This window comes from Otolemur garnettii, unplaced genomic scaffold (assembly GCF_000181295.1).
Source record: "Otolemur garnettii isolate 467f Iridium unplaced genomic scaffold, OtoGar3 scaffold00115, whole genome shotgun sequence".
Taxonomy (NCBI): Eukaryota; Metazoa; Chordata; class Mammalia; order Primates; family Galagidae; genus Otolemur; species Otolemur garnettii.
Genome location: NW_003852510.1, coordinates 253,672 through 281,136, shown reverse-complemented (window position 1 = coordinate 281,136; position 27,465 = coordinate 253,672). Strand labels below are relative to the sequence as shown.

The window sequence follows — 27,465 nt, the reverse complement described above, 5'->3', positions numbered from 1 at the left end:
TAAGGAAGGAAATAGATACTTTGGCCCCCTCACTAGAGATGCTGTTCTGCTGTACCAGCTACAAAACAAAGGGCCATGCTCTGTTTTGCCAGCTGATTATATAGGAGGGTGGTTCCCTGTAGATTCGCAGAGATAACCACATGGCCAAACAGATCATTGTTTTCTGTTTTCCTTTGGTGCAGTAAAAGTCTATGTCGGAGGAAGGGAACACAAAGGAAACAAATGAACTCCCCTGCCCCAGCAAACCGTTCCATCACTCTGCCCCAGCACCGAATCCTCAGCCCCATTTTTGGCCTCCAGCTGCTGTTTCCCAGCACACAGCAGCTGCTGCCGAGCTGTAATGAGCTGTGGTTATGGAGAAGGAAGGAGGGGTGGCTTCCAGTGCCACTAATGAGGAAGCACTGAGACAGACACTCAGGGAGGTGGTTTTAAAGCAGATGAGCGGCAGGCAGGCGAGCCCAGAGACAGCTTGTCCCAAGGTGTTGGAATGAGAGGCTTGGTGTAAGGTGTCCTCTGGAACACTATGGGTGAACTTCAAAGCCACCGCCAGTTGAGTGGCGGTTATAATCTTTCACCACATACAGAAGAAAGAGAGGAAAAGCCATCTTGTTCAGCTGACCCGCAGCCAGCTCTGCCCACGTGCGCTAACATTATCCCTTCAGCGTGCTGCTAAATAAAATGGCTGCTGAGGACGTCTCCCTACTCTGGGCAGTGGAAGGTCTGTAATGGCCCACTGACACATGGCTGGGAAGTCCCAGCCGAGTCACCTTTGGCAGGAATCTGGATCTGGAATGAGGCCAGGCCAGGCAGGGGGAGTCCCCGCCTTCAAAAGGCTCCCCCAGCACATTTCACCTGTCAGTACCAAGTGATGGGCTCACTTGGGCCCTTGATCCACCGCAGCCCAGTTTCTCTTTTTCACTGGTGCCCAGGGGAATTGCCGAATGGATTGAAGGGACGATGCTCTCCAGACAAGCCCAGCAGAAGGGCCCTTTCTTGTGAACTTTGCTCCTGACCCTTTGCTCTAGCTCCTCTGTCTAGTCATTGAAAAAAATATTAGAAAAGTATTTGTGGGGGAAGAACCTGTTATTTTTGTATATCTTTAAAGTACATTTATAAAAGTTGAGTAACCTGACTACACAGTTGAGTAACCTGACTACACACTACACTTCCACAGGAAGTGGAAGGAGGCAATGCTCTTCTTGTTTTAGCTTTCATGCTATAAACAAGTGTCCTCTTTGCAGTCTATTGAGTGCTACGGTTTTCATCATCTTCTGTGGTTATTAAAATTATTTTTTTGTTTAAATTGGCCCCCAAGTGTAGTCACCAGTGCTGTGTTCAGTGTCCCGAAGTGCAAGAAGGCAGTGATGAGCCTTAGGAGAAAATATGTATGTTAGATAAGCTTCATTCGGGCATGAGTTCAAAGCAAATGAATCAATCGTATATGTTAAGTAAGGTGTCTTATAACAGAAACACATGTAAGACAAGGTTACGTATTGATCAGTTGATGAAATGTTGTGATCAGAGGGTCACAGGAATCTAACCCTGTGTTTGTCCCAGGAGTGACGCTTTGGTGTTCATTCTCGGTGTGTGCTAGAGCTATGGAACATAACCACTACAAATCATGAGAATTGGCTGTACTTTTGGGGATGATTTTGGCTATCTGAAATTTTTTTTTTAATGGTATTTCAAATCACGGAGACCGTGGGATAGGTGAACAACAAAAGGAAGGATAGGTGGGAAATTGTTATACGCTTGTGTCTACTATTTGCCAGATTTCTTCAACCTATTATATCTTACTCTTTGCAATAGCCCCACATAGCTGTTTCTATTGCATTTTTATTCCAGGTGAGAAAACTGTACCTTTAAAAGATTAGTCAGTTGAGGTCACATGGCATGAATTCTAATGTGGCCCTAAGATTCCTTCCCCTCCCCGCCACATGCATGCCCTGCGTAATCCTCAAGTGTGAGAGGGACCTGTGGATGTGGTAATGATTATATGCCATGATTCTGTTACATGGTGACGGTGAAGAGATTGTGCAGATTAATTAGGGTTCCTAATCAGTTGACTTTTAAGCCTTGACTTGAAGGCCCAGGTGGGTCTGACCTCATCAGGTGAGCCCCTTTAAAAAAAAGTGAGAGATTCCCTCTCCAGCTGCCCTAAAAGACATAAGCTAGGAAAATTTATTCTACCAACCACCATCTTGGAACCCCCCCCACACACACACCAAGCCCCAGAAAACACAGCAGCCCCAGTTGACATCTTAACTGCAAGTAAGTTGTTCCCAGACTCCTAATTCATGGAAACTGAGAAATAAACGTTGTTTGTAGTAATTAGTTATCCAGCAATAGAAAAATAATACAACCAAGGAATGGTAGAGTCAGCATTCAACACAGGTCCACTGTCTCCAAAGCTGATGTTCTTTTTCTTTATATCATGTACAGAGGGTCCCTGACTCATGATGGTTCAGGATGGCATCAAAGTGATACACAGTCAGTGGAAACCATATTTTGAGTACCCATCCAACCATTCTAGAATGACAATATTCAATAAATCACACAAGATAGTCAACACTTTGTTACCAAACAGGCTTTTTGTTCTATAATTGTGCACAACTGTAGGCTAATGTAAGTATTCTGAGCATGTTTCAGGTAGGCCAGGCTAAGTTGTGATGTTTGGTAAGTTAGGTATATGAAATATATTTTCAACTTGCAATGTTTTCAACTTATGATGGGCTTATTATGTCCCTTATAATGAGCTCATTAGGATGTAACTCCTTCCTAAGTTGAACGGCACCTGTGACACCAGCTTCTGTTTGTTTGTTGTATGCTTGCTTGTTTGGTGGGCATGGGAGAGGATTAGTGGAAGAGGGTACTTTTTCTTTTGAGGAAGGAGATATGGGAGGTATTCAGATACAATGACTAAGGTTTTAGCCCTAACACAAGGGCTTGGGTAATACCAGTAACTGTGACCAGTAAAAACATGGGGAGCTTCTCAGTGTTGGGAGAGGAGGGATGGCCACAGACAGCATTTTATCTCCTCTTGCTCAGGAAATAGCTAGTGGGGATTTGGGAGCAGCAGGATTCACAAAAGGGCAAGCTGAGAAGCCTGGGTCCCTAATATTGGATGAAACACATAAAATTGCCAACACTGTATTTTTGATGCAGTTATTATGACTCAACCAGTATGTGCAAGGACAAAGCTTAACAGCAGTTAGACCAGGGCTAGATCAGCGGCCAGAAGCAAGGCAAAAGCCAAGTGTTCTGCAGGAAAGAATTTCTACAGTGGGAAGAGATGTGAGTGGGGCCAGGCACAGAGCCAACAACTAGGTGTGCAGAGCCCAGAGGAGCAAGGTCACTGATCGCACTCACACCTCAAGCATGTCAAATTTTAGTTAAGGGCTCTGCCCGACTGTGGGAAGGATGAATAACTGTGAACCCCAGGCCTAACGTTCAAATTTCTGACTGCAATTCAGTGACATGTTGTGCTGTGAAAGGGAAAGCAGAGGCAGAGAGTGGTCAGGGCTGGGCTGGGGTTGCAGCAAGGGCCATAAATAACATATGTCAGACACCTGCTACAGTACCAGCATGTTGTAAGTGCTGAATGAATGGTAATGTTATTTGGTGCTTCACTAAGTAACCGAAAACTGCCTGGCTTAGGTCAAATGAAGGCAAGGGTGAGTCATCTCCAAACATACCCATATAAAAGAAAGGTATAAAGCCCCGATTAGGAAAACCAGAATCAGGTTGGAAAGTCGTTAATTCTTTAGTTACCAAACTTTCCCCTCATGGGCGGTGGCAGCACCTTTGGCAGTGCTACAGGAGAACTGTGAGGCTTGCTCTAGGTCCCCTGGCCATCAAGGGAAGGGCTGTGCACCTGAAGGAGTCCAGGCCCGAAAAGCTTGTGGTTTTCATCACATGAACCCACAGATGTGACTCTTCTCTGAAGCTGGAATTGTTTTGTTTAAGCTCCTTGATTGTCACCAGGCTCAGGAGTGGATGGGGTACATACTATGGGGGCATACTAGGAGAAGGGTCCAAGAATAGGCCTCAATGCTGCCTCCACATTACTCAGAGACATGCCCAGAGCCCTCCAGAGCCTTTGCTGTAATTACTGTGGGTTTTCTGGCCCCAGAGTCCCACTGGCAAGCGATTTCAAATGTAATTATCCTGGAGATAAGGACTTTGCTCCTCCCACCCCTTCTTCCTCCCACTTCTTTTATTCTCCTTCACCCTCTCCAGGTCTTTCTTTCTTTCCCTTTATCTCCCACGCAAGTCCAATAAAGTCCACATCAGGATGCAGAGGAGTCAACTTCAAGGTCACCTTTTGCCCCAGCCTGGGGCTGTTCTCTCCTTGGGGAGCAGCCTGTCGTGTTCCCTGACATGTCAAAGAAAGCCCAGATAATGACATTTCCCTCTACCTTCCTCCAGACAATACTCTTTGACTGTCTATCTTTAGATTAACTGCCTCTTCCTAAAGGCTAATCTTGGGCTCAGGGAGGGAATACGATTACTGTGGGGGACCTGAGCAAAATGCTAGTCCAGATAGGTCAAAATGGCTGGGAGACATCCACAATTCTACTAGTTGCTTAAATAACTAGCACATAACACCCCTGGAGAGTAGCTCAGACTGGGCACTGTGCTCAGTGTTTGATTTATATTTAGCATGACTATTTTCAACATGCACAACAACCCTATGAGGTAGGTGCTGCTATTATCCACGTTATGTGACTGAGTAGAATGACAGGTTAGGTAACTTTCTCTAGATCACATCACCAGTAAGTGGCCGGTGTGGGACTCCACCTCTGTCTGACTAGCAGCAGGTCCACACACGTACAATCATGCTGCTGTGTTACCCACTGTGTGTCTATGGCCTTCCACAGTTGCTCCTACACTTCTGTTATTGGCGATATCCTTATGGCAATGATGATGCAAAATCCTGTCTTCCAGCTCCCTGACTTTCATTTGGTGCCCCCACCCTCCTATCAGTCAGAGACAGCCATGACCTTGGTTGCCCTCCGGTCACCTGTAGTGTCTTCACCTGTGCCCTAGCTCAGCCTGCCTCATTTCACAGGTAACATATATGCATTTCAGGGCACTGGTAATATACCTGCAGCTCAGGACCAACCTCAAGGCACCAGGGAACTGTAATAGGAAAGAGAATTTGGAGAAGAGGCCTTTCTTTCCTTCCTGGTCACAAGATGAAAAAGTCAGCCACAGTGTGGGAAGTTGTTTTTAGTGGCTCAGAGAGAAGAGTTGAGTGAGGGCGTGGCCTGCAGGAGGACCATTTACCCTTGAGGCCAGCTCCTGGGGTACACCCATGTGTGTCCCACAAGCCCAAGACAATCAGTCTTCCCTTCAAAACAGACCTTCTGAATCTTCTGGAGGAAGGGGTTTGCAGGTCACCTTTAATGACCTACTGAATCCCTGGACAAAAGCAGGAGGCCATTAAGGAGCAGAAATGAAAGTGCAGCTCAAGGCTCCTTGAACATTGGTTGGAGCCTCTGGGCAGTTGTTTAAGAACTGTTAAGGATCTAGGGCTAAGGAGACTGAAAGAAGCAGAGGCTGTTGTAAAGTGACCAAAGGGACTGAAGTAGAAGCAGTGTGTCCATGGCCCATGGCCACACGCTGAATTTTTGAGGACTGTTTTGCTTATCTACAGTGTCAAAAATATAAACGGACCTTTTGTTTGGCTCATCAGCTATGGTTAGTGCTTGTGTATTTAAATGAATGCCCCAAGGCAGCTGGCAACTCTTATTCTTCCAACTTGCAACAGAGGGGGGAAAAAGACTGGATCTCCCGGGAAAGTGGCCATTATTATTCTTTAACCCTGACCTACTGTAAATAGGAACTGAAGAGGAGTGGGATTGGAGCTCCTTTATAAGAAAGCAGAATGAGTTCTGGCTTCCTCCTGCCTTGGGAGCTTTGGGTTGGTGTCCTGAAGGACAGTGAACCCACAGGCCACACAGGGGTCTCTCTTCTCTCAGTCCTTTGGCCACAGGTGTGCAGTCCCTGAGTCACCTGCTGAGTCTGGGGTAGGCACTGTGGGGGACTTACGTATTAGCTTCTTATGCTACTGTTTGTTATTTGCTAACTACCACAAACGTAGTGGCTTAACACAACAGAAAGATATTCTATCACAGGTCCAGAGGCTGGGATTTTGAAATCAAAGTGCCAGCAGGGTTAACTCCTTCCAGAGGGCTGAGGAAGCATCTGTCCCATGCTTCTGTAAACATCTGCTGTTTCCTGGATATCTGTGGAGTTCCTTGTATACCTCACTCCAATCTTTGTCCCCGCCATCACATGGATTCTTCCCTCGTATTTTCACACGCCCTCCTGGTGGTAAGGATGCTGGTCTTGGGATCTAGGACCCACCTTAACCTGGTGTAATCGGGTTACATCTGCAAAAATCCTATTTCCAAACGAGGTTATATTCTGAGGTTTTGGGCAGCATACGTTTGGGGGCTCTGCGGGAGAGACACCATACAACACAATGTACCTTGCCAGTGACACTTAGGGCAGATACCATCTAAAGACGAGGAAAGGACTTGGGTTCCCCCAAAGGGGGCTCAAGTAAAGCTCCTGGGGGCCAGGGGGCAGGGATTAACACCACTTTGAGCAGTGTCCGCATCAGAGCGAGCCATGGCTTGTGCATCTAGAATGTGGCATAGAAATCAAGTCCAAAGGAAAAAGAAAGTCATGCAGAGAATAAAGGCAACTTCCCACAAAGCTCAAGACAGTGCAGGCCGCTGCCTCCCCAAACATTCAGCATTTGGGTTACCCAGATAAGGTGCTGAAAGCAGCTCAGTCCTTCTCACACCTACCTCCCCCAAGCTAACCTAGAAAACAGGCAAATCCTTTGGTCGTCTTCTCTCTCTCTTCCGACCCCCAGGAGGGCTGGAGAGACTGGGGCACCTGCCCTGAGGAGAAGGGAGCTCTCTCAGCCTCTCTCACATCCAAGAACCATCCTGGGAGGAGGAGCTCCTGGATGAGGGAAGAGGTTGAGGGAGAGTGCAATCTGTGAGGCAGGCTCCCCGGGCAGGGAGAAATGTGCTTCTTGGAGGCATTCAGGAAAGTGCTGCACAGAGCTGCTTCCCATCCAGGCTAAGCAGATTAGCTCCCTCCCAGGGACAGGTTCTGGGCAGCTGAGCAGGGCAGCTCCCTGCGCAGTGGCAGGGGGCTGTCATTACAAGGCTCAGATAGGACATAATTACATGCTCCCTGGAGGGAACTCATAATTGAATTACAGGGTGTCTCCTGAGCATCAAAGGTAGCCCAGGCTCCGAGGTAGCCCAGCATAAGGAAGTGGACCCTCTGAAGAGCTGATGCCTGGGCAGGGCTCAGGCTGAGGGGAGGCCTGGTGCTCAGAGGGCGCTGTGGATCTTGCTGACACTGTGAGAGGAGAGAAGGCACATTTCATTCCCAGGCCTCCCAGGGCTTGCGGGAACCTAGAGGTGGCACCCAGGCAGAGGCAGTGCCAGGAATTCACTCACTCACTCACTCACTCACTCATTCCTTCACACCTTCATTCATTCCGCTGACATATATTATGTCCCTGTGGTGTGCGCAGCACATTTACTAGACATAGGGGAAGAACCAGGTGCTTCTCTGGGCTGAGGATGTGCCCTGTGCGAGGGCCACTTACCCTTCAGGCAAGCTCCTGGTACCTGTGTGTGCCCCACAAGCTGAAGCCTGTCACTTTCCCTTCTTAACGATCCTTCTGAATTGACTGGAGGAGGTTGCAAGTTTAATGACACCAAACTGAATCACCCCAACAAAAAGCAGGACAGAGGGTTCACCTCCATGTGCCCATGGTCCTTGGAAGTTCCATCTTCTATAGCAACCAGCACACACAGTCATCTTCCCTACCAGACTGTGACCTCCCTAAGGACAGACTGTGCCTTTTTTCACTGTGCTCAGCCCACAGGAAGAGCCCCACAATGTCTGCTGATTGTACACTGAGCAACGAACATCCACCTCCCTGGCCCCCACTCTCCCAGGGCTTCCAGCCTCCTTGATTTGGAGGGCTGGCATAGGCTATTCTGTCCCGCAGCAAGGACCCACCTGCTCTCTCTCATCATCACCCCCCTCCAATTCTTGGTCCTGGCTGCCCTCAGACACCATGAGCCCAGCATCAAAGAAGGCCCCGAAGATCAGAACACCTCATCCTGGAGCCAGCCTCATCCTGTTTCCCCAGGCAGCAGGCCAAAGCATCATCTGTTGGTAATTCCTAGTGACCAAGTGACACAAACAAGGGTCCTCTGTGTCACCAGCTTGGTCAAGGGTGGGTCTGAGCCAGCTGTCAAGAAGGGTGATGAATCCGGATTTCTAAGCTGGGCATTAAGAAGTTTATCTGGCCTTTGCCAAATTCCCTGGGCCCGATTGCCCCTGAATTGAAAGAAGCCAACCCTTGATATTAAGGAAGACATGTAGGATGCCCTGGCTTCCTACGTAGGAGGAAAGGAAGCCTGTTACTTTCAGCTTCATAACCATATTCTGATGCTAAAATATGGAACACAATAGAAAGAACACATGATTTAGGATTAGAAGATCTAGGGGTGTTTTTCATGTTTGTGGTGTTTTTATTTTTAAAGAAATGCATGCCCATGTTAAAAATTTAATACAGCACAAACTAGTATATAAAAAAAAAGTAAACGTCATCTCTCCACCATCCAGACCATCCGTCCCATTTCCCAAAAGAGATCACTCCTAAGAGATTCTTAACAATGCATAAATACCACACGTAGCCCTTCCACTCTACACCCAGCCAACCAACATGTAACACAAGGTCTCTTAGGGCCATCAGACGTGAGCATGGCTGCCTCTGCTAACTTGACATGGCTGAGTGCAGATGCCCTCAAAGCAAAGGCCAGAGAAGCACTACTCAGTGGCAGGGATACAGTCTGCTTAGGACTCAGTTCTTCTATGATCTTCTTTTTTTTTTTTTTAAACTATAGATGTTACTTTTTATTATATGTATTCATTACATATAATAAAAAACATATGTATATGTTACTTTTATTATATGTATTCAGTATAAGCTTATACTGTAATTACAGATATTCAGTATAAGCTTATACTGTAATTTTATCATTCTTAGATATAATAATATGAACCATTATTCTTAATGGCTACATAATTTCTTATGTGAATATACTGAAATGCTTTTAACCCTTTTATTTTTAGTTGTTCCTAATAATTGTACATATTTTGGGGATACAGAGTGCTATTTGGATAGATGTATACAATGTATAATGATCAAATCAGGGTGACTAGTATATCTATCACCAGTTACCATTTCTTCATATCATGAACATTCAAAATCCTCTCTTCTAGCTTTTTGAAAATATACACTAAATTACTGCTAACAATATTCACCCTACAGGGCTACAGAGTACTAGGAGTTACTTCTCCTAACCAGCTGTGGCTTTGTATCCAGTAACCAGCCAATCCCTATCCTCCCCTCCACCAACCCTTCAATTACTGCTTAGTTCTCACATATGGGTGAGGACATGTAGTATTTAGAAGCTCTAGGTATTTTGGTGGGTTTTGTTTGTTTGTTTGTTTGTTTTTGAGATAAAGTCTAGCTCTCTCACTCAGGCTAAGTGTCATAGCCTCAGCCTCGCTCACGGCAACCTCAAACTCCTGAGCTCAAGTGATCCTCCTATCTCAGCCTCCCAAGTAGCTGCAACTATGGGCACCCTCCACCCACAATGCCTGGCTAATTTTTCTATATTTTTGGTAGAGACAAGGTCTTGCTCTTGCTCAGGCTGGTCTCAAACTCCTGAGCTCAAGGGTTCCACCTACCTCAGCCTCCCAGAGTTCTAGAATTACAGGTGTGAGCCACCATACTCAATCAAAGCTCTAGGTTTTAATACTTTAAAAAACTCTGTGTTCCCAAGTAAATTACTTAATATTCATTAGACTATATCACCTAATCTGAACAAAATGATGATAATAATCCAAAATCTAGAATGCCTATAAGGTGAACTTTATGTTTTCGTACAAATATTAGAAGAGTTATTATGCAAGAAAAATAGTAAGGTTGCCTAGAGGTCTGCACAACAATAGTAATGTCCATGTAGGCAACACTATGCTCCTTCTTTCCAGAATATTCTGAGGTCCTTATAGGGTTATCCTCATCAAAACAAGTTTAAACAATTAGTGCCTAATATTTTCAAAGCATTTTATATCAGTCAAATGTCCTCTGATAGTCAGCCCTTGGCTGTGTTCATGTTACTCTCTCCTCAATCCCCAAAATAGAAAGTCTATATTCTTCCAACAGTTCTCACAGGTTAATTAAAATGTCATTTCTCTCTGCTTTGGCTAGAATTACATTAACTCATCATAGTAACACTCGTTATCTTTTACTGTATTTCATGAGGAAAAATGGAAATCTGATTAATTATAAGTTAATAATCTTCTGAAACATAGGTTTCATGGTGGGAGGGACAGATAATGACAAAGTCCTGTGGTAGGGAACCGGTAGGCGAACCATGGCTCTAGTATATGAACCCTACTAGGTTAGCAGAGGAAGAGGATGGTCTGATAAGGAAATTATCCGCTTCATATGTCCAATGACAATTTAGGTCTAGCTTTGTGAAAATATGGATTTTATATGTTCCCTGGATTCAGGGAAGAGAAGAAGCTTCTGTTATATAAGATAAAGAAGACAGAGATTGCACGATGTTTTTCTCATTAGGACTGGCCCAGCATTGAGACATAGTGACAACTTCCTACTTAATGTAGCTCAGTGAAATGGACACGCCTAGTTTCTTTATTCCATGCAGTTCTTTCTATTTCTAGTCCCTTGACTAGAGTTGGCAGATATTCGGCCTTTTCTTCTCACATCAAGCTGAGCAAAGATACAGCCTCACAAGTCCTTTCCAGGATGGGCCCCTGGATAGCCACTGGTCATTGGCTAGAGTGAACACAAAGAGAGAGTCCTGTTTTCTACCCTGGCTCTACACCGGAGACACGGGCGCCTCATACAACCACACACTGTGTGACCTATAGATAAGAACACCCAGGCTTCCGGGAGTTCCTGGAAAGGCATTGAGTTACAGCTCCTAGGATACAGAGGGGGTGCCTGCTGGCTCTAGTGAAGTCCAACTGACCAGCTGTCCAGCAGGGGAGGGGCAGAGAGGGAGAGGATCCAGGAGAGTTGCCATTCTGTCCCTGGCAGACGCGAGCTGCAGGGAGGATTTCTGCCTCTGTCTAGGACGCAGGCTGCTCTGGAAACCCAAACCCGGAAGGAGTATTTGAGAGTGACTCAGTACCCAAATAGTCCCCCTGAAATGACAGCAGATAATCTTCTGACACTAGTGTCCTGGAGAGGACAGACCAGAAAAGAGTAAAGGGGGAGAAATGACCATTGCAGTGTTGAGATGTGTGCTTGCTGAGCACCCCCTGCTAGGAATGATGTCTGTCCATCTGGACAGAGGCCACTTTACTCTTGCTGCAGAGTCTGTCGTAGGCTTGATGCATTTGATGGGGCTGGGGGCTCCAGGGGCAGCTATTTCTCTAGCTTACTGCCCTAGCACAGACTGTTGTAAAATCAGTGCTCTCTTGGAAACACTGCAGACCTTAGAGTGTATGCCAGTTTGGAGTTGACAGGTTCCTGTCTCACCTGGGACTCCCTTCTCAGTGACACTGCCCACCACACAGAGACAAAATTGCTTAGGTAGCTTATCATGGAACTCCATGATAAATTCAGTTTTCCACTCCATCATCCAGGTATTAACTGGTGGGGAAAGGAGAGGATGGTAGAAGGGGTAATTGACACAGGGCAACCAATATGTATCTAGCCAGGGGTCTTTGATGTGATCAAGTTGGGGGCAGGGGTGGGGGAAGAACCAACCAGATTCCTTCTCTTGAAAATTTGAGCCAGAAAAGTAGAAAGAGCTTTCCAGGTAGACGCAGAAAGCATAGACAGAGAGAGGAGCAGTGAGTGAGGACCATTGGTCTATGAGGTGCCACCGCCAGCCGGAAGTAACAAAGAAGTAGGTCACAGAGAGAAGCAGAGATGCCGGAAGGCAGATGCCCCACCCTAGAGGGAGAACACTGGAAACAGAGAGTGGTCCCTGGCAGCCTTCTGATACCAGCGCCAGTCTAGGCTGGATCCTCACAATCACATCTTGTCTTCACATACAGTCAGGCAAACCCTTTAAGGTAGAGAAAAAAAGAGCACCACAGTGAGTGATTTGCTTCCTGGGATATGTTAGTCTTCCTGGGGTGATCATAAAGCTAGTTCTTTTGTCCTAAGTGACAGGCTTTCTTAAGAGATATTTTCACAGACCCTTCTTGATCAATCAAAGAAATCATAGGCCGGACAGTAGGCAGAAGGTGACCCAAGTACAGATACCACGGTATGAAGGAAGGAAATACCAGGATGAGGATAAGATTAAAAGATGAGACAGGGCAAAAGGAAGGGAGAGGGAAGGTGCTGAGTGCAAGGAGGAGGGAAACCCAACACCAGCCCTGCAGCCCCCACAGCAAAGGGTGTTCAGAAGGGACGACAAATGTAAGAAAACGGTATACAGACAGAAAGCAAGGTGTAAGCAGGAAATAAAGTGAACATATACAAAGATTTACATCCAGGTCCATGGTTAACCATTGAGATGGTGGCAGAGCACACATGCCTCACACACAGTTGTGTACACTAAAGCCCAGACTTCACTGCTATATAATATGTATAATACATGTAGCAAAATGCAACTTGTACCCACTAAATCTATTGAAATTTTAGAAAAGGAAAAGAAAGACATGGTCAGTGATGGTAGTGGGGTCAGTGAAGGTCATAGGGATACATGAGGAAAATCCAAAGAGTTGGCAAATCAAGATCAGCCTGGGAAAGACAGATTTCTATGGAGAGATGGCAGCAATAGTCATCCATAATCATTTATTGGTTCCGCAGTGTATTTTGCCATACTCTGAATAGTAAGTTACTATTAAAAGGTCACTTATTTTGATAATACCAACTAAAGAAACCACTACAGAGTGTCTTCTTTGAGTTCTGTGATAACTGGTTCTCTCGGAACTCTACCCACCAAAAGGTAAAGGACCTGGGGCCGAGGCAGAGACAGGTGAGCCACATTGTGCCTACACCTGCTGACCTTCAGTTAGGAAGGGTAAGGATGGTGCTAAATCGACAGCTGAACATAAACAGCACATGTAGCCAGTGATGACTACATTTTCAGAAAAATCCCTTTTTCCATAATAGGTAAATCAACTTTAAATTCTTCTCTCTTTATGTAGGTAATTTCTTAATTAGCTACCCAGTAGGTGGTAGGTGTGAGATTATAATTCCTGTGAATAATTATCATTCCACCTGAGAATACTTACCTAGTGCTTTCCTTCATGGTTATTTAGCAAAATCTTCAAAGCATTTCACTCTTGAAAAACGCTTCTAGAATATGCAGAATTTAAGTATGGGGACCTTGCTCTATTTACAAATCAAGGGTTTCTATCTCTTCAACTATCAATTATATGCTATGGGCTCTATGCCAAGATTTGAGAGTGAGTTCTGGAAGTGTAGTTTAATTTCTTTAAAAAAAAATACAACAATAAGAAAAAAAAAAAACAAACTTAAGACCACAGCCCTGACCTCTACAACTTTCTTCCTGGGGTTTATGAGGGTATAGCCAAAGGGTGGAAGAGAAATGGGTGTTCATACCCTTTACAAATACATCTGAGAAGTTGAGGACAGGTCAGACAACCAGGAAGATTCTTCCTCATTTACCTGTCTCGCTGCGGTCAAGCATCCTTTACTTTAATTCTTTTGAGAGAATGAGGAAACTTTGACCTTAGTTAAGATCCAGTAGAGTCAAGAGAAAATAAACAAGCCCCATGACTGTATCCTCACTTGCATCCCCTCATTATTGGAGCCCGAAGCCCCAAGTAGCACCTCTCCAACAGGTACACAGCAGAGGCTGCTTTTAGGACGGTTTCATTTTCTGAGTGGCCAGTCACGTAACCATGTCCAGCCACAGTCATCTCCACTGACATTCTCCCAGGTGGAATCTCCAACCCTGCACCTCTGATTTTTCTTGTAGACTTTGCCATCCATGGGTTCTACTGACTGCAGATGCCATGGATTAGAATAGTTGAAAAAATTAAAAATAAATATAATATCCTGGATGGAGTTGAAACACATTCTTCTTAGTAAAGTATCACAAGAGTGGAAAAGCAAATATCCAATGTACTCAATACTAATATGAAGCCAGTAGACGATCCAATGCTTGCCCACATAGGAGAAAAACTCATTTCAATTCAAGTTGGAGGAGGGGTAACAAGGGAGAGGAAGGGGGTTGGGGTGCTCTCATTGATTGGGCATAGGTTGGGGGGTTGGCACACCTTTTGGTGTGTGGGACATAACCACAAGACAAACTCTACCTAATTCAAATACTTTGACCTGGTTGCTTGTACTCCCATGTTAACCTGAAATAAATGTACTTAAAAATAAATAAAAATAATACAATAAAAATCAACACATTATGTAGTAGAACAACTATTTATATATCATTTATATTGTATTAGGTATTATACAAGTGATACCTAAATAATCTACAGATATTTTAAAGCATATGGGAAAATATGCCTACATGAGGTGCAGATATGATGCTATTTTACATCTGGGATTTAAGCATCTGTGGATTCGGGTATAAGAGGAGTGGTCCTAGGACCAATCTTCTGTGGATATCAAGAGCAAACCAGTGTGAGCAGAACCAGCAGACACCCTGGGTGCTCTGCTGCACGTGAGTTGTCTAGGAGAACTGCTCGTGGAGTGTTGCCAAGGGATGTTGCAGGGCTGGATCCTAAAACCAACCAACCAGAGAGGCTCAGGTCTTCCTGGAGATTTCTACAGACATGTAAGGTTCCAGGCAGACTTGGGCACTTCGTGGATATGAAGTTAGAATATGTCACTCTTTGTCATATTCCTTGATGATCTCAGTAATTAAGAAGAAAACAGAAAAACAAAAAGACATTAATCAGGACCTAAGGCCCTTCTGGGCACATTAGCCAAAGCCTCTGCTAATAAATCTATAAGCTTTTAATCACTTCTGTGGGCCCAGAAGAGGGCAAATTGTGGTTGAACAATCCTACTTGAAATGTTCCTCTGTACTGCTAAGTATCCGCACTCAACAACTGGCTCAGCAACGAAGTCCCTTCTTCAGAACAAGTACACAGCTCTGCTGAGGGTTTCAGGATGCCACGGTTCTAGTGACCAAATGATTGTTTACCTACAAATGGGAAGGGCTTCTGCTGCTGGAACTGAAGACAGAAGGAGGAAGAAAAGAGAGAGGCCAACTAAGGGAGAGTTGTCACCATTGCCACCCTGTTCTCACCCCCACTGCGTTTGCAGCCTGTGACTTCTCTCAAGCACAGAAAGGACACTCCAGAGGCCAGTCATCCCCTTCTGTGGCCAAGAAAAGACTGTCCTATTACTTTGTTAAGCCAAAGAAAAAGACAAAAAGAAGTGTACTGTTGTTTTAGGCAAATTGGAAAATGTGCAAATAGGATCTTGGAACATTCCAGATCTTTATAGGTTTTTGTGAAGAGATTTATTGGCATTGAAATGTTACAGAGAATGCTCCCATGAGGGAGAATGGTCTGCATCATTTTTTTTTTAAATTTTGTTATTTTATGGAACAAGGCCTAGTCTGCTGTTTACTAGCACTGTCTAAAAGATGTCCTGGTTCTGCCTGTCACCTTTTTTCAACCAAGATAGTTTTTAAAAACTTTCTATGGGCTCAATACTTTTCTTCCTTAACAGTTTCAAGGTGAACCAAGAGATTAAAAATAGTCCATAATATATTATTATTCTTGGTTAAGACATTAGTCACATGATACTCCTAGAATTGTGCTTCCAGGAAATCTTTCGCCTAAGAATTGCTGTATCCTTTTACTGATGGACAAAAATGAAATTGAGAAGTTCAAATCAGGAAAGAGGGGTATTAAATCTGTAGCTTCTAAAGTCCTTTCCAACCTCAACTTTCTGTCATACTAGTTGTGTGATCCTGGACAAGTCAATTTCCCTATCTGAACCTCAGCTTCATAATTCATAAAGTAGGAGATCAGATACCTTCCAGCATTAACACTCTGATTTGGGTGGAAAATGTGCACCACGGCCAATATTGTCTTCTTTGATGGAAGCCTATGCTATTCAATTATACTAGATCTTAGCTCCACATATTGACATCCGTGGTTTTGACTATTTCTGGAGACCCCAAAGGTCAATGAGCTGCAATAATCTGTTATTTTGCAGAGGTGTGCTGTGAGTCTGGGATATAGGGGCCAGTCAATTCTTTAATGAGTGAAATTAGTGTGCAGGAAGAATCCATATCTTCGTGGGATTCTGTCCTTGTATATTGTGGTCTTAAGGGCCATAATTCTCATGAAGTATTATAGTGATAGTCACGAAGGTGGGGATTCTTCTAGATCATGAAGACATCAGTAATATTTCTTTCAAATGTCAAGGGTTTATTACAATGTAAGCACAAATTAATGAAGTGTGAAGTGTGCCCATTCCCACTTCACCCCTGTCACTACTATGTCTTTAATGGAGGTTACTCTAGAAATTTTAGTGTGCCACACATATTGCAGGGAGCTCACTCTCCTCTTTTATTGCATCCATCTCTTCTTCTCCCATGTGTTTTGATTTATCTGTTTACTTTGATCCTCTCCACTTGAGTGTAAGATCCTTAAAAGCCAAAACACCAGCTTGCCTGATTCATTTATATGTCTAGGACATGGCAAATATTTAATAAGTGCTTGTTGAACGACTGAACATCTTCTATGAGTAGGCACTGTATATTTTTTCGTATTTGCATTTGGTATTTATTACTCCTTCAAAAGACAGATATTATTATTTCTAAAAAGTCTGGGTCTTAGACAAATGAAGTGATGTGTTCAGTTACCCAGCTGGTGCGTGACTGACTCACATTTTTTTGTTAGATGCCAAAGTTCACACTTTTCCATCCTACCATGCTGCTAAGGACACCTTTGAAAAAGTGAAAACATAAACCCAAACAAGTAAATTCACGGATCCAGTATTATTGATAAAGCATAGGCTTGGCTTCCACTTGATTATAGTTAGAGGAATATGGTAAGGGCAAAGTTTACAATGCTACCAGGCTTGGTAGGCAAAGAAGGCTACACAAAGAGGGCAGGATTAGAAAGCAGAATCATTCCAAGTATCACACAGCTTCTGTCTACCCTGAAGATTTCAATTTCAGTTTCCATACTGGTGTTGCAATTATCAGGGCCTCAGGGTAAGAGCTGAGTTCTAGCTGAGCTGGGGTTGAAAGCTAGAATTGGAGATAAAGCTTGCAAGATTCAATTAAGCAAGTCTTTCAAAAAACTGCTTTTCTTTTTTGAGTCTCATGATCAAGTGCTTTAGAGCTTTCTTTTATTTATTTATTTATTTTATTAAATCATAAACACATAGATCATGTGTACATTAATGCATTTATGGGGTATAATGTGCTGATTTCATATAGGATTAGGAGCATTTACATCACACTGGTTAATATATGCCTTGTCTCATTTACTTAATTATTGTGTTAAGACATTTATACTCTATACTTACGAGAGCTTTCAAGTCTAAGTTGGGACCAGGAGCTTGTTAGACATGCAGAATCTCAAGCCCTGTCCAAACGTTTTGGGTTATAATCTGAGTTTTAGGAAGATCCTTAGGTAATTGATAAGCACATTCAGATTTAAGAAGCAGTACTCTAGAGGACAGCCTAAATTCCTTTTTGGTTCTAATAGTCTATGAGTTTAAGTTAGGATTCTTTATGGTAATTGAAAAGCTAGCATGCTCATTCATCAGGGTCACTCGAAGATGTAAATAACCTGACCAGCTCAACAGTGTCTTCTGAAGAACATCAGTCTTCTAAGGCCTTGTTTACCAAGCACACATCACATACCAGGTACATTGCATATAGTATCTTGAATTATCATAATAGCCCTGCAAGAGAGGTATTATTATCCCCATTTTACCAATGAGGAAATGATCTCATAGGTTAATAAAACTTCCACAAACCACATGTTAAATCAGTAATAGAGCCAGAACTCTAACCCACAGTACTTAAGGCCTATGATTTTTCTACTAGATAATACTGGTTCTGATTGTAAAATTGCAATTTAAAGTATCAAGGGTAGGGCTGCTCTGTGAGGATAGACTAGTGGATTTTGGACTCATTATTCTGTAACGAAAGATATCTACAAAAAATGTAAAAGAATAAATGGGAATATAGATTTGGTTGCTAAACCTTAGAATATATGGACCAGAATCTCAAACGTCTAGAGGTTGACATACATTTGTAACTAATATCACCCAGAAACAATCATTCACAAGGCTCATTGACACCAAGATGTTATACAAACTGAAAATGTTATACAAATGAGTTTGAGGAAGGTTTAGTCATATTCAGAGATCCTAGGTGCAAAATTGATTAACAGAGTGAAGAAACTGGGAGCCAAGTCTCTGATCTTCCAAAAACTACCCTTCTGTGCCATAGGTAGACAAGGTCCTGCCAAATCTTTTAAGTTATGGCAAATGTGGGGGATCTTGATGTCATTTAATGCCTGAAAATAAACTCTATGTATGACATTACCATAAACATGTGTGAAATTTCACAAAGTTTACCCTCCCAGCAAGGGCCTGTCCTTCATTTGTATGTACAGACACTCTCCCCAGAGCACATATAAATGGATAGCATTCTCTGGAAGGCACAGGTTTTTACTTATGCTAACAAATGATTATTCTTCCCAGCAAAATGACTAAACAAAGCTCTAATAAATCAATTTGTCAATGGTTATTTCCCTTTAGGAAACAACATCCCCTGTTCCATTTTTGGCTAGTGCAAGTATGCCCTGCACTGAGCATCTACGGTCTATGGCTCAGAAAACCTTAGAGCTGGAAGGGACTACGGAAAGATCTGACCCTGCCTCCAGGCAAGGGAAATACTGTTATACCCACTTTGCATAGGAGTTTATTCTAGAGCCACTAAAGGACTTGCCGAAAGTCGCTTTATTAGGAAGGGATCGAATAGGGACAAGGGCAGAACCCCATGGGTCACTTGTCTCTATTGCCAGCAGAGCCCAACCCTTTGAGCTCTGGGAAGAAGCACTTCTGTGACACTTCTCCCTAGGTTCCATGGACTCCTCTTTTCTATAGTTTCCTTCCTTCTTCTAGAACAGGGGTCCTCAAACTTTTTAAACAGGGGGCCAGTTCACTGTCCCTCAGACCGTTGGAGGGCCGGACTGTGGGCCCCGGAACAAGTTGGCTGCTAAGCAGGACAGGCAGCGGCAGCAAAAACACCTGGCGGGCCAGGTAAATGTCCTAGGCAGGCTGCATGTGGCCCATGGGCCGTAGTTTGAGGATGCCCAAAGTAAAATTAGGGGCAGTTTGACATCCTCCTGTCCTATGTGCCCCTTTTATTCTCCACACCACCTCCTGAGACAGCTGTTGCTTGTGGACACGTGCAGGCAGGTATTCAGAGACAGGGCCCCTTTCTTGTCTCCACCCTCCAGGATACCCTGGAAAGTCTCCCCTCTTCCAAACTGGAAATCCTGGGTAAAGTCATTCTGCTTTCTTCTTCAAAGCTATGCATCTGGGAAAGGTACAGAACATCCAATTTGCAATGGATTTAATGGGGAGAGGTTAGGATACTAGGGACAGGAGAAGTGCAACCCCATAGTTTCTGAAGGATTACACGGGCAGTAACCCGAGAAGAAGTGTTTCAGGACTATGAAAAGAGACGACCACACAGAAGATGTATTTTAGCACATAGTTTGTAAAATGCTTCTCTTTCACTGCTTAGCCAGATTTTGGAAAATAGAATTGTGACTAAAGACAGATGGCCACTTCCCTGGGAGCTCTGCCTCACCAACATACCACCACTATGCATGCCGTACTGCCTCATCTCGCCTAGGCTAGGCAAGACTAGCACCATAAAACAGCCAACAGGCATTTAAAGAGATTGCCAGGGTTCAATGAAGTTTGCAATTTCCAAATTAAAGATGTGTCTGGAATCTGGCTATACAATATGGCATCTAGGAAAAAAAGCCAATGCCACTTGTTTTCTTGAGAATATTCTGATTGGGCTATTGCTGTCCCAGAATGGTAAAGATTGGCTTCAAAGCCCATATACACTCTTGATATGAGGAAGGGAGAAAGGAGAGGCCCCAAAAGTTTCCTAGCCCTTGTTTAGTCACAAGAATTCTCCAAAATCTGATGTCACAAAATTTCTGTCACCCCACAACTCTACCAGCCACCATTTAGAGTTTCAGTGGACAAAATGGTCTGAGTCCCTAGATCCTATCATAGGATTTCTTGCCCAGAAACAATTTAAAGTGAAAAAACCAAGGGAGAGTTTGGAAGTGGTTGGAACCTCTCCAGTAGTGACTGTTGATCCTGCATACCTGTGATGGAACCAAAGTTTGACATTAGCACAAACATAAGGAAGAGTTTTAAAAAGAAGGTCATAAAGAGATGGCAAGGGATAGAGTAGGGAAGGGGCAGAATACAGAAAGGTTACTTACACAGTCTCGTCATTCTTGAATTCCAACTCCCCATATGTGTCTTCAAAGTCCTCACCACCACCCTTGGCTGTCCCTTCTACTGTCCTAAAGGGGACAATGACTGTACCCCGGGCACCTGATGTTCGCAGAACCTTGACCTCCATAACACCAATACTCTCACTGACATGAATAGTATCACATTCAAAAGTAAAGATGCCTGCATGGTCATCATCCAAGATAGTAACTGTGGCCACACAAGGGGATGCTAAGACAGCCCGAGGCAAGGGAAGGCTGTTGAATATTGTTGGAGGCGTCCCCTCCTCTGGCTGCTCCTCCTCCACGCGGACATTGCTTAACCTCACAAAGAAGTGTTCATCCTCCTCAAAAATGTCATCGTCAATGATGCCCACAGAGAACTCCTTCTGGGTCTCTCCTGGCTTCAGAACCACAGTGCCCTCTGTGAATTCATAGTCAGCCCCTGCATTGGCAGAACCATCCTCTGTTTTGTAGTCTACATACATGGTCTTGGACATATCCCCCCCTTTCCTCACCACTGTCAGGAGTACAGCCCCACAGTTCTCCAGGCACTGGTAAGAACAGGGGTCAAAGAAGACCTTGGAGATGAAGTCCTCAGGCTCACCAGTATGCACCTCACTCACGCTGGAGGACTTCTTGGCTTGTTCTGCTGCATGTTTCTTGAGGATATTGCCTGCACCGGTCATCATACGGGTAGCTTGAATCCGGTAGAAGGCACGGCTCTTTTGTTGGTGAGAAAGAGCATAGTAATTGGCCATCTCCACCAGCTGATCTAAATCCTTCTCTGGGTGTTTTTGCTTTAGGTCCTTGAGAATCCGGATCATCTCCCTGCGGGACTCATCCACTTCCTTCCCTTCCAGGGGCACTAGGTTCCCATCTAGGAAGTGGGAATTCATCATTTTCCCATCCATCTCAATGCCTTTAGGGTGGTCACCCTCTGTCTCTATGATAATTCCTCGGTGTTTATCTGTGCGGTACTTTTTGTGCATGTATTTGTAGAAGAGCAGTCGTTTATCTGCCAGCCAGGCCAGAAGAACACACACTGGAAAGAAGAAGAGAGTGAGGAGGCCTTCCCAAACCTGGACCACACCAGGGGAGAAGACTGCCAGAATCATATAGAGCCAGATATAGGCAAAGATACTCCAAGCAGCAGTGACAAAGAAGACTCGTAGGTGCTTGATCTTGCGAGTCTCTCCATCAGGAATCACATAGACACAGATGCCAATAATGATGAACATGTTGAAGGCTGCACTGCCTACAATGGTAGAAGGTCCCAGGTCACCAGCAATGAACCCATGACCACACACCTCAATTAAAGAGAGAAGTATCTCAGGAGCTGAGGAACCCAGGGCCATAAGGGTCAGATTGGAGACAGTTTCGTTCCAGACCCGAATCGTGGTTGTGCTGGTCTCTCCATTGGGCTTTTTGATAGTCACCTCCCTCTCTTGAGAAGTGATGACTTCAATAGATGCCATGAAGCGGTCAGCAATAATGGACACCCCAAGGAACATGTATATCAGGGCCACAAAATAGACGATAACCCTGGCAATCTTGTCCCCAAGGGAAGGGTTCTCTGGGTACCAGATTGGTAGGATGACACCCTCCTTGCATTCCGATGACCCTGAACAGGACTCATTGTTCTTCCCTGCGCTTGGCACATCCCCTGAGCCACCAGCCTCTGCCCGAAGACCATTCAGGAAGAGCACAAAGGTAATCAGCCCAAAATGGAAGAAGGCAGAGGTGAGAAGCTGCAACCTTAACCACGCCATACACAAGACTTAGCCGCTGGCTTCTACTGCAGCACCAGGGGTCCTCCTGACAGGCCAGAGACCTAGAAAAGATCAGAGAGGCAGGAACAGGCATGAGGAAAAGGGGAACAGCAAATGGCAGGTTCCCACCAATACAAACTGATGCTTCACCTCCAGTGACATATTGCATTAACATATGGAGAAGTCTCTCACTTGGAAAAATAGATGTCAGTGGGAGGCACAAATAGCTGGTCTGTCCTCAGAACCATCTGGTGGAGACTCTGTTGAAGAATGGCTTGAAATGGCTGGGGATATTGGGGGATGGAAATGCAGTGAGCCCACTGAGTCCTGTCTCCCAATCCCACTGCTACCTGTAAGAGTTCTGAAGAAGCAGCTTAAAATAGGCCACATATGACCCGAATCTTCATCCCTACACATGCTGTTTCCAGGGTTTTCAGCTTTCTTTACCCCAATGCCATCATACTCAAGAATCCTGCATGACATAGATTTGCAATAGTGCATAATGAATTAAATTTTCATGGCTGAGTCCCCCCAGATAGACCACCTTATTCTGTGTGTAACTGAGCCCATTTGGGAAGAAAACTCCTTCCCCAAATACAAAACACCAGGAGACAAGTTGTAATTCTGAGCTTGCTTGAAAATTCAAAAGAGTTGATTCATAGTGAATTCGACCCATGCTATGGCTAAATGGAGGCCCTGTATGATGTGCCCAAGACCAAGGCCATAGCAGCTCTTAACCCTCCGGCAAAACATGCTTATGGACAGTTCCGGCGGCTAGTTACAGGAAAGTAATGCTTTTCAGCCACTCAAATTCCAAACTCAAACATGGAAAGGGTCAAGTGGTAGAAGTCATTATCAATATAACATGCAGATTACTCTCAATATATTTTTTATAACTGGAGATAATATTTTGAGGTGAAGTATAGTCCATCTATTGGCCCCAAAGCACTAAAAAGTAAGTTTGAGCTCAGAAGAATGGGAAGTAACTCCATTAAAACTATACTTATCTTTCTACTTATTGCTCATTTGCCTGGAATGAGAGTGAAAATAAATATGCAGACAAATGAACAACAACCAAAAAAAGGCAACCATTCATCCCCCTCTGCTACAGCCATGTATAATGTCTTTCGTCATAGAGGAATGTTGACATGCATTTGTATGCCCCCTTAAAGGGTTCAAAATCCTTGTCCTTCCTATCTGCTCCTCTTTCCTGTCTCCCAGGTCAGAAAATAGCATTTCCATCCACCCCACTACTAATGCCAGAAAACAGGCATCAGTCTGCCAGCCTTCCTCTCCTTCCTGTCTCTTACACAATCCAGCACTAAGTCCTATCAACTCTCCCGCCATCTCTACTACCATCATCATCTGCCAAATCTACTGCAGTAGCCTCCTGACTGAACTCACAACCCTTCCTAGTCTAGTTCTCAATTCTACTTTCCTCATACAGCCACAATCTTTTTTAACAAAATAAATAAAACCCAAATGTAAGCATATCACTCCAGGATTTGAAGCCCTTTAGTAGTTTTCTCTTGCTCTTGATACAAAGACCAGATTTCTTATCACAACCTTCAAAGTCTTGCACGAACTAGCTCATTCCCTCTCTTCCTCATTTATCCCCCATCACTCTCTCTCTCACTACATTTTAACAATAATGGCCTTTATTTCTGCTTCTGGTTTATACCAAGTTATTGTCCACCTCAGGACCTTTGCACATGCCACTATTTACCTTTGAAACAATTGTTTCTTCTTTGCACTCCTACTGTCAATAATGAATACTTTAGATCTCAGCTTAAGAGGCACTTTCTTAGAAAATCTTCCCCTCATTTCTAAAAATGACCACCTCCCTTTATTATGTCCTCTTATCATATGCTTTACTTTTCCACTCTGGCATTTGTTAAACTTCGAAATAACATTTATCTGTGGGACTGGATGATTAACATCTAACTCAGTCATTAAACTGTGAATGACATGTGAGCAAAGGTTGTTTCTCTTCTGTTTAAAGTGGTGTTCTAAGTATGCAGTTACTAGGTGCCTAGTAAATGTGTATTTTTGGAGTGAATAAATGTAACCACCAAGGAAGCTTCTCAGACATCAGCCTTCTTTAAAACCATTTTGTGATCTACATTATAGCCATGTGCTTTGGAAATACACAGAGATCTCACAGACAAATCCTGGCTGGACTTGAGCAGCTAGGTAGACCCTCTTTACAGTCCCAAAACTTGTACTCAAAAAGAAAAATTCCCTTCAGGATGCAATATATCAGGGTGCATAATCATAAGGCCTTTGTCCCAAGGGCTCTGTGGATTAACTTGGTTTCACATTCCCCACAGTGGCAGCCAAGAGCTGAGCCCCACATTCCCAATTAGTCCAGGCCCTGGGGCAGGTGCATGGGGCGTCTTCATTTGACCTTGCTCAGAGGAGAAGGGGTTATGAGGATGACTGTGGAAGAGCAGAGTGGCCAAAGACGTTCAGCATCTGTATTCAAAGTTTGGGAGAGCTCTTTTCACCTGTGATGTGCTCAGAGATCCCCATTCAGAGGTCTGGCACTCACTCATCCTGGAGAAATGTGGAGGGAGAAGGATCTTGGCTCTTTGCCTTGACTTCTGAAAACCCTGACACTTTGTAGATTCTGATAAGCCTCATGCAAGAGGAGACAGAAGGTAGGCACAGCTGGAGCAGCTCTGTAATCAAGAGCCAACATGGTGACAGGAGGTGGCAGCTGTGAAGGCCGACCAACCCCAAGGAGATAGGGTATCCACAGGGAAGGAAAGTGAGCTGGCCTTCTGGAGTAAAAAAGCATGTAACATTGGAGCAGTAGATTAACAACAAGGGGGACAGAGTCCTGTTTATCTTCCAGTAGAAATAGGAGGAGCATGGTCTTTGCTCTCCCTCAATCTTAGAGATACTTAATGCAATAGGTTTTGATGGAGAATATGCTATCATATGGTCAGAATTAGAGACACCTTTGAGCAAGGGCAAGTTTAGAAAGACTGTTCCCTGAAAGAACAAATGCACTGAAGGAAAGGATTTAAAAAAAAATATGGCGAAGAAGTGAGATGAAGAGGCCAGTAAATGCCTGCACCCAGGTTTTGGAACTGAAGGTAGAAAATGCTCTGTGAATGCCCAGTTGTTCCTAAATATATTAGAGAGAGGGGACACATTTGATGACCAAGCCAAAGATCATTTTTTATGCCATTACCCCAGGCCCACATGCCAGTTGAGTCAGATCCAAACTTCCTGGTGGGCTTCCTCAGCCCCTTAGAGACCTAAACGATCTTCTGTGGTTCCAGAAGGCTCTTAATCAACCCTGAGGTATACACAGATATAGGATTCAATGTGAGACCCTCAGGACCTCTCACATAATAAAGATATTAGTAATACAAATTAATAACAAATTACTAATTTATAATTAATAAATAATGGTAAAGTATTTATAAGAGTTTATGGTACGCATAATGCTAAGTACTTTCTGATTTAATTTTCACAAAACCCTATGAGATTAGTAATATTTTTATCCCTATTCTACGTTTTTGGAAACTTAGTTAAGTCATTTATTCAAAGTATAAAGTAAAGGAACAGCAGGGCCAGAACTCACACATGGACAACATAAGCTATAGTTTTAATGACTCCATTTTTATCAGGATGTACCACTTTGCTGTGGCATCTATGCCCCTCTAATAATTTTCTGGCCTGATGTGGTCTTAGGGGCAATGTGGCTGATCCACACTCGCTCAGAAGAGAGACTAGCTGTTGGGTAGAGTTGTCCAGTCCCCAGCCTCACTGGGTGTGTCCTGGCTTCGTGCTGAAGTCTCCTTCCTAAAATATTCTCATTCTCATCAGTTCAGTTTGACAAACACTGACAAAAGCCTGTGATTTGCCAGGCCTCACATGAGATGCTACTGGGTTAAATGAAAAATAAGACAGTGTTTGCCCTGAAAAGTACAATCCAGCAGGGGTGGAAAGATACACAAATAGACATGTTTACTATAAAAAGTGGAGGTAAGAGAAGCATGCAGTGGGAACACAAAGGGCCCTGAGCCAGCCTGGGGATGCAGGGAGGTGTTCTGAAGGAGGCGATCCCTGAAATGAGTCTTCAAGCATGAATGAGCTTTAGTCAAGAAAGAAAGGAGAGAGAGAGAGAGAGAAGAGAGAGAGAGGAAGAGAGAGAAGAGAAGAGAAGAAAGGAAAGTGGGAAGGGCATTTGAGTCAAAGAGAGCAGACCAAGCACAGACAGAGACATGAAAAGGGCAACCCAGGAATGCAGCGTGAGGCAAGAGGGTCAGGACTTGAAGGTGGACAGTAGGAAGACTAGATTCATGGCCTTATACACCAGGCTGAGGAGACAGGATTTTATCCTAGGGGCAATGAAAAACCAATGATAGGATTTTAAACAGTAGAATGACATGGGGTGATTTATATTTAAGAAAAACCAATTTCACTAAAGGGTTTACGATGGCCGGAAGGGGGACAAGACTGGAGCAGGAAGAGAGAACTCTACTGCAAACAGAACAGATGTAGATAAGGAGGGTGGGCCCAGGATAGATTCTGCCACTAGTGACCCTCTTCCCCGATGTCACATTCCTTCCCCTCAGCCAAACTGATGTCCTGGCTCAGCCCACGGCCTCTCATCTCTTTTCCTGGACTAATCTCCTAACGCCCCTGGGGCCATCTGCAAGGTGTCTGTGTCCTCTGCAGTGGCTCCTGACATCTTTTAATATCACTGACAAATTTAATTAAAGTCATTGTTCCTCTGCTCTTCCAGATCATTAATAAAACAGTGCCACCAGGCCAGACTGAGCAAATTCTCCCTCCTGCTACGCCCTCCACTTTCTCCAATGGGAACATTGCTTCAGGCCTGTCACCAGCCTGGGTAGAGTCGTCCTGCTCTGCTTCTAAATCTGGGCCCCTGCACAGGCGTCACAGCCAATTTACATTAAAGTTTTAAGTGCAGCCAGGCTGCACTGCCTCTGACGTGTCTTCGGAGCCCAAGCACACTGCATCCTCTCCTGCACTTCCTCTGCCTACAGAGAGGGAGAATCATTTCAGAGTCCTTCTCTCCACAGAAATACTCCCTGAGAGACATAGGAACTAAGCTGCCTGCTCTCTTAAGAAAAGGAAAGATGTGACTGCTGCT

At 44.2% G+C, this 27,465-nt stretch overlaps 1 protein-coding gene across 9 annotated transcripts in view; it reads right to left on the bottom strand.

Moving 5' to 3' along the window:
* SLC8A3 (solute carrier family 8 member A3) overlaps window positions 1–27,465 on the bottom strand; it is a 140,184-nt gene that overhangs the window by 99,348 nt on the left and 13,371 nt on the right. For 5 of the 9 annotated variants that reach the window (XM_003797355.1, XM_003797356.1, XM_012809859.1 and 2 more), the window contains exon 2: window positions 20,548–22,393. In XM_003797355.1, coding sequence (XP_003797403.1) covers window positions 20,548–22,331 — 1,784 coding nt within the window. In that variant the 5' untranslated portion in view covers window positions 22,332–22,393. Of the gene's footprint in view, window positions 1–20,547; window positions 22,394–27,465 lie in introns of those variants that run through there. The other 4 variants (XM_023517604.1, XM_023517606.1, XM_023517605.1 and 1 more) reach the window with 1 other exon arrangement.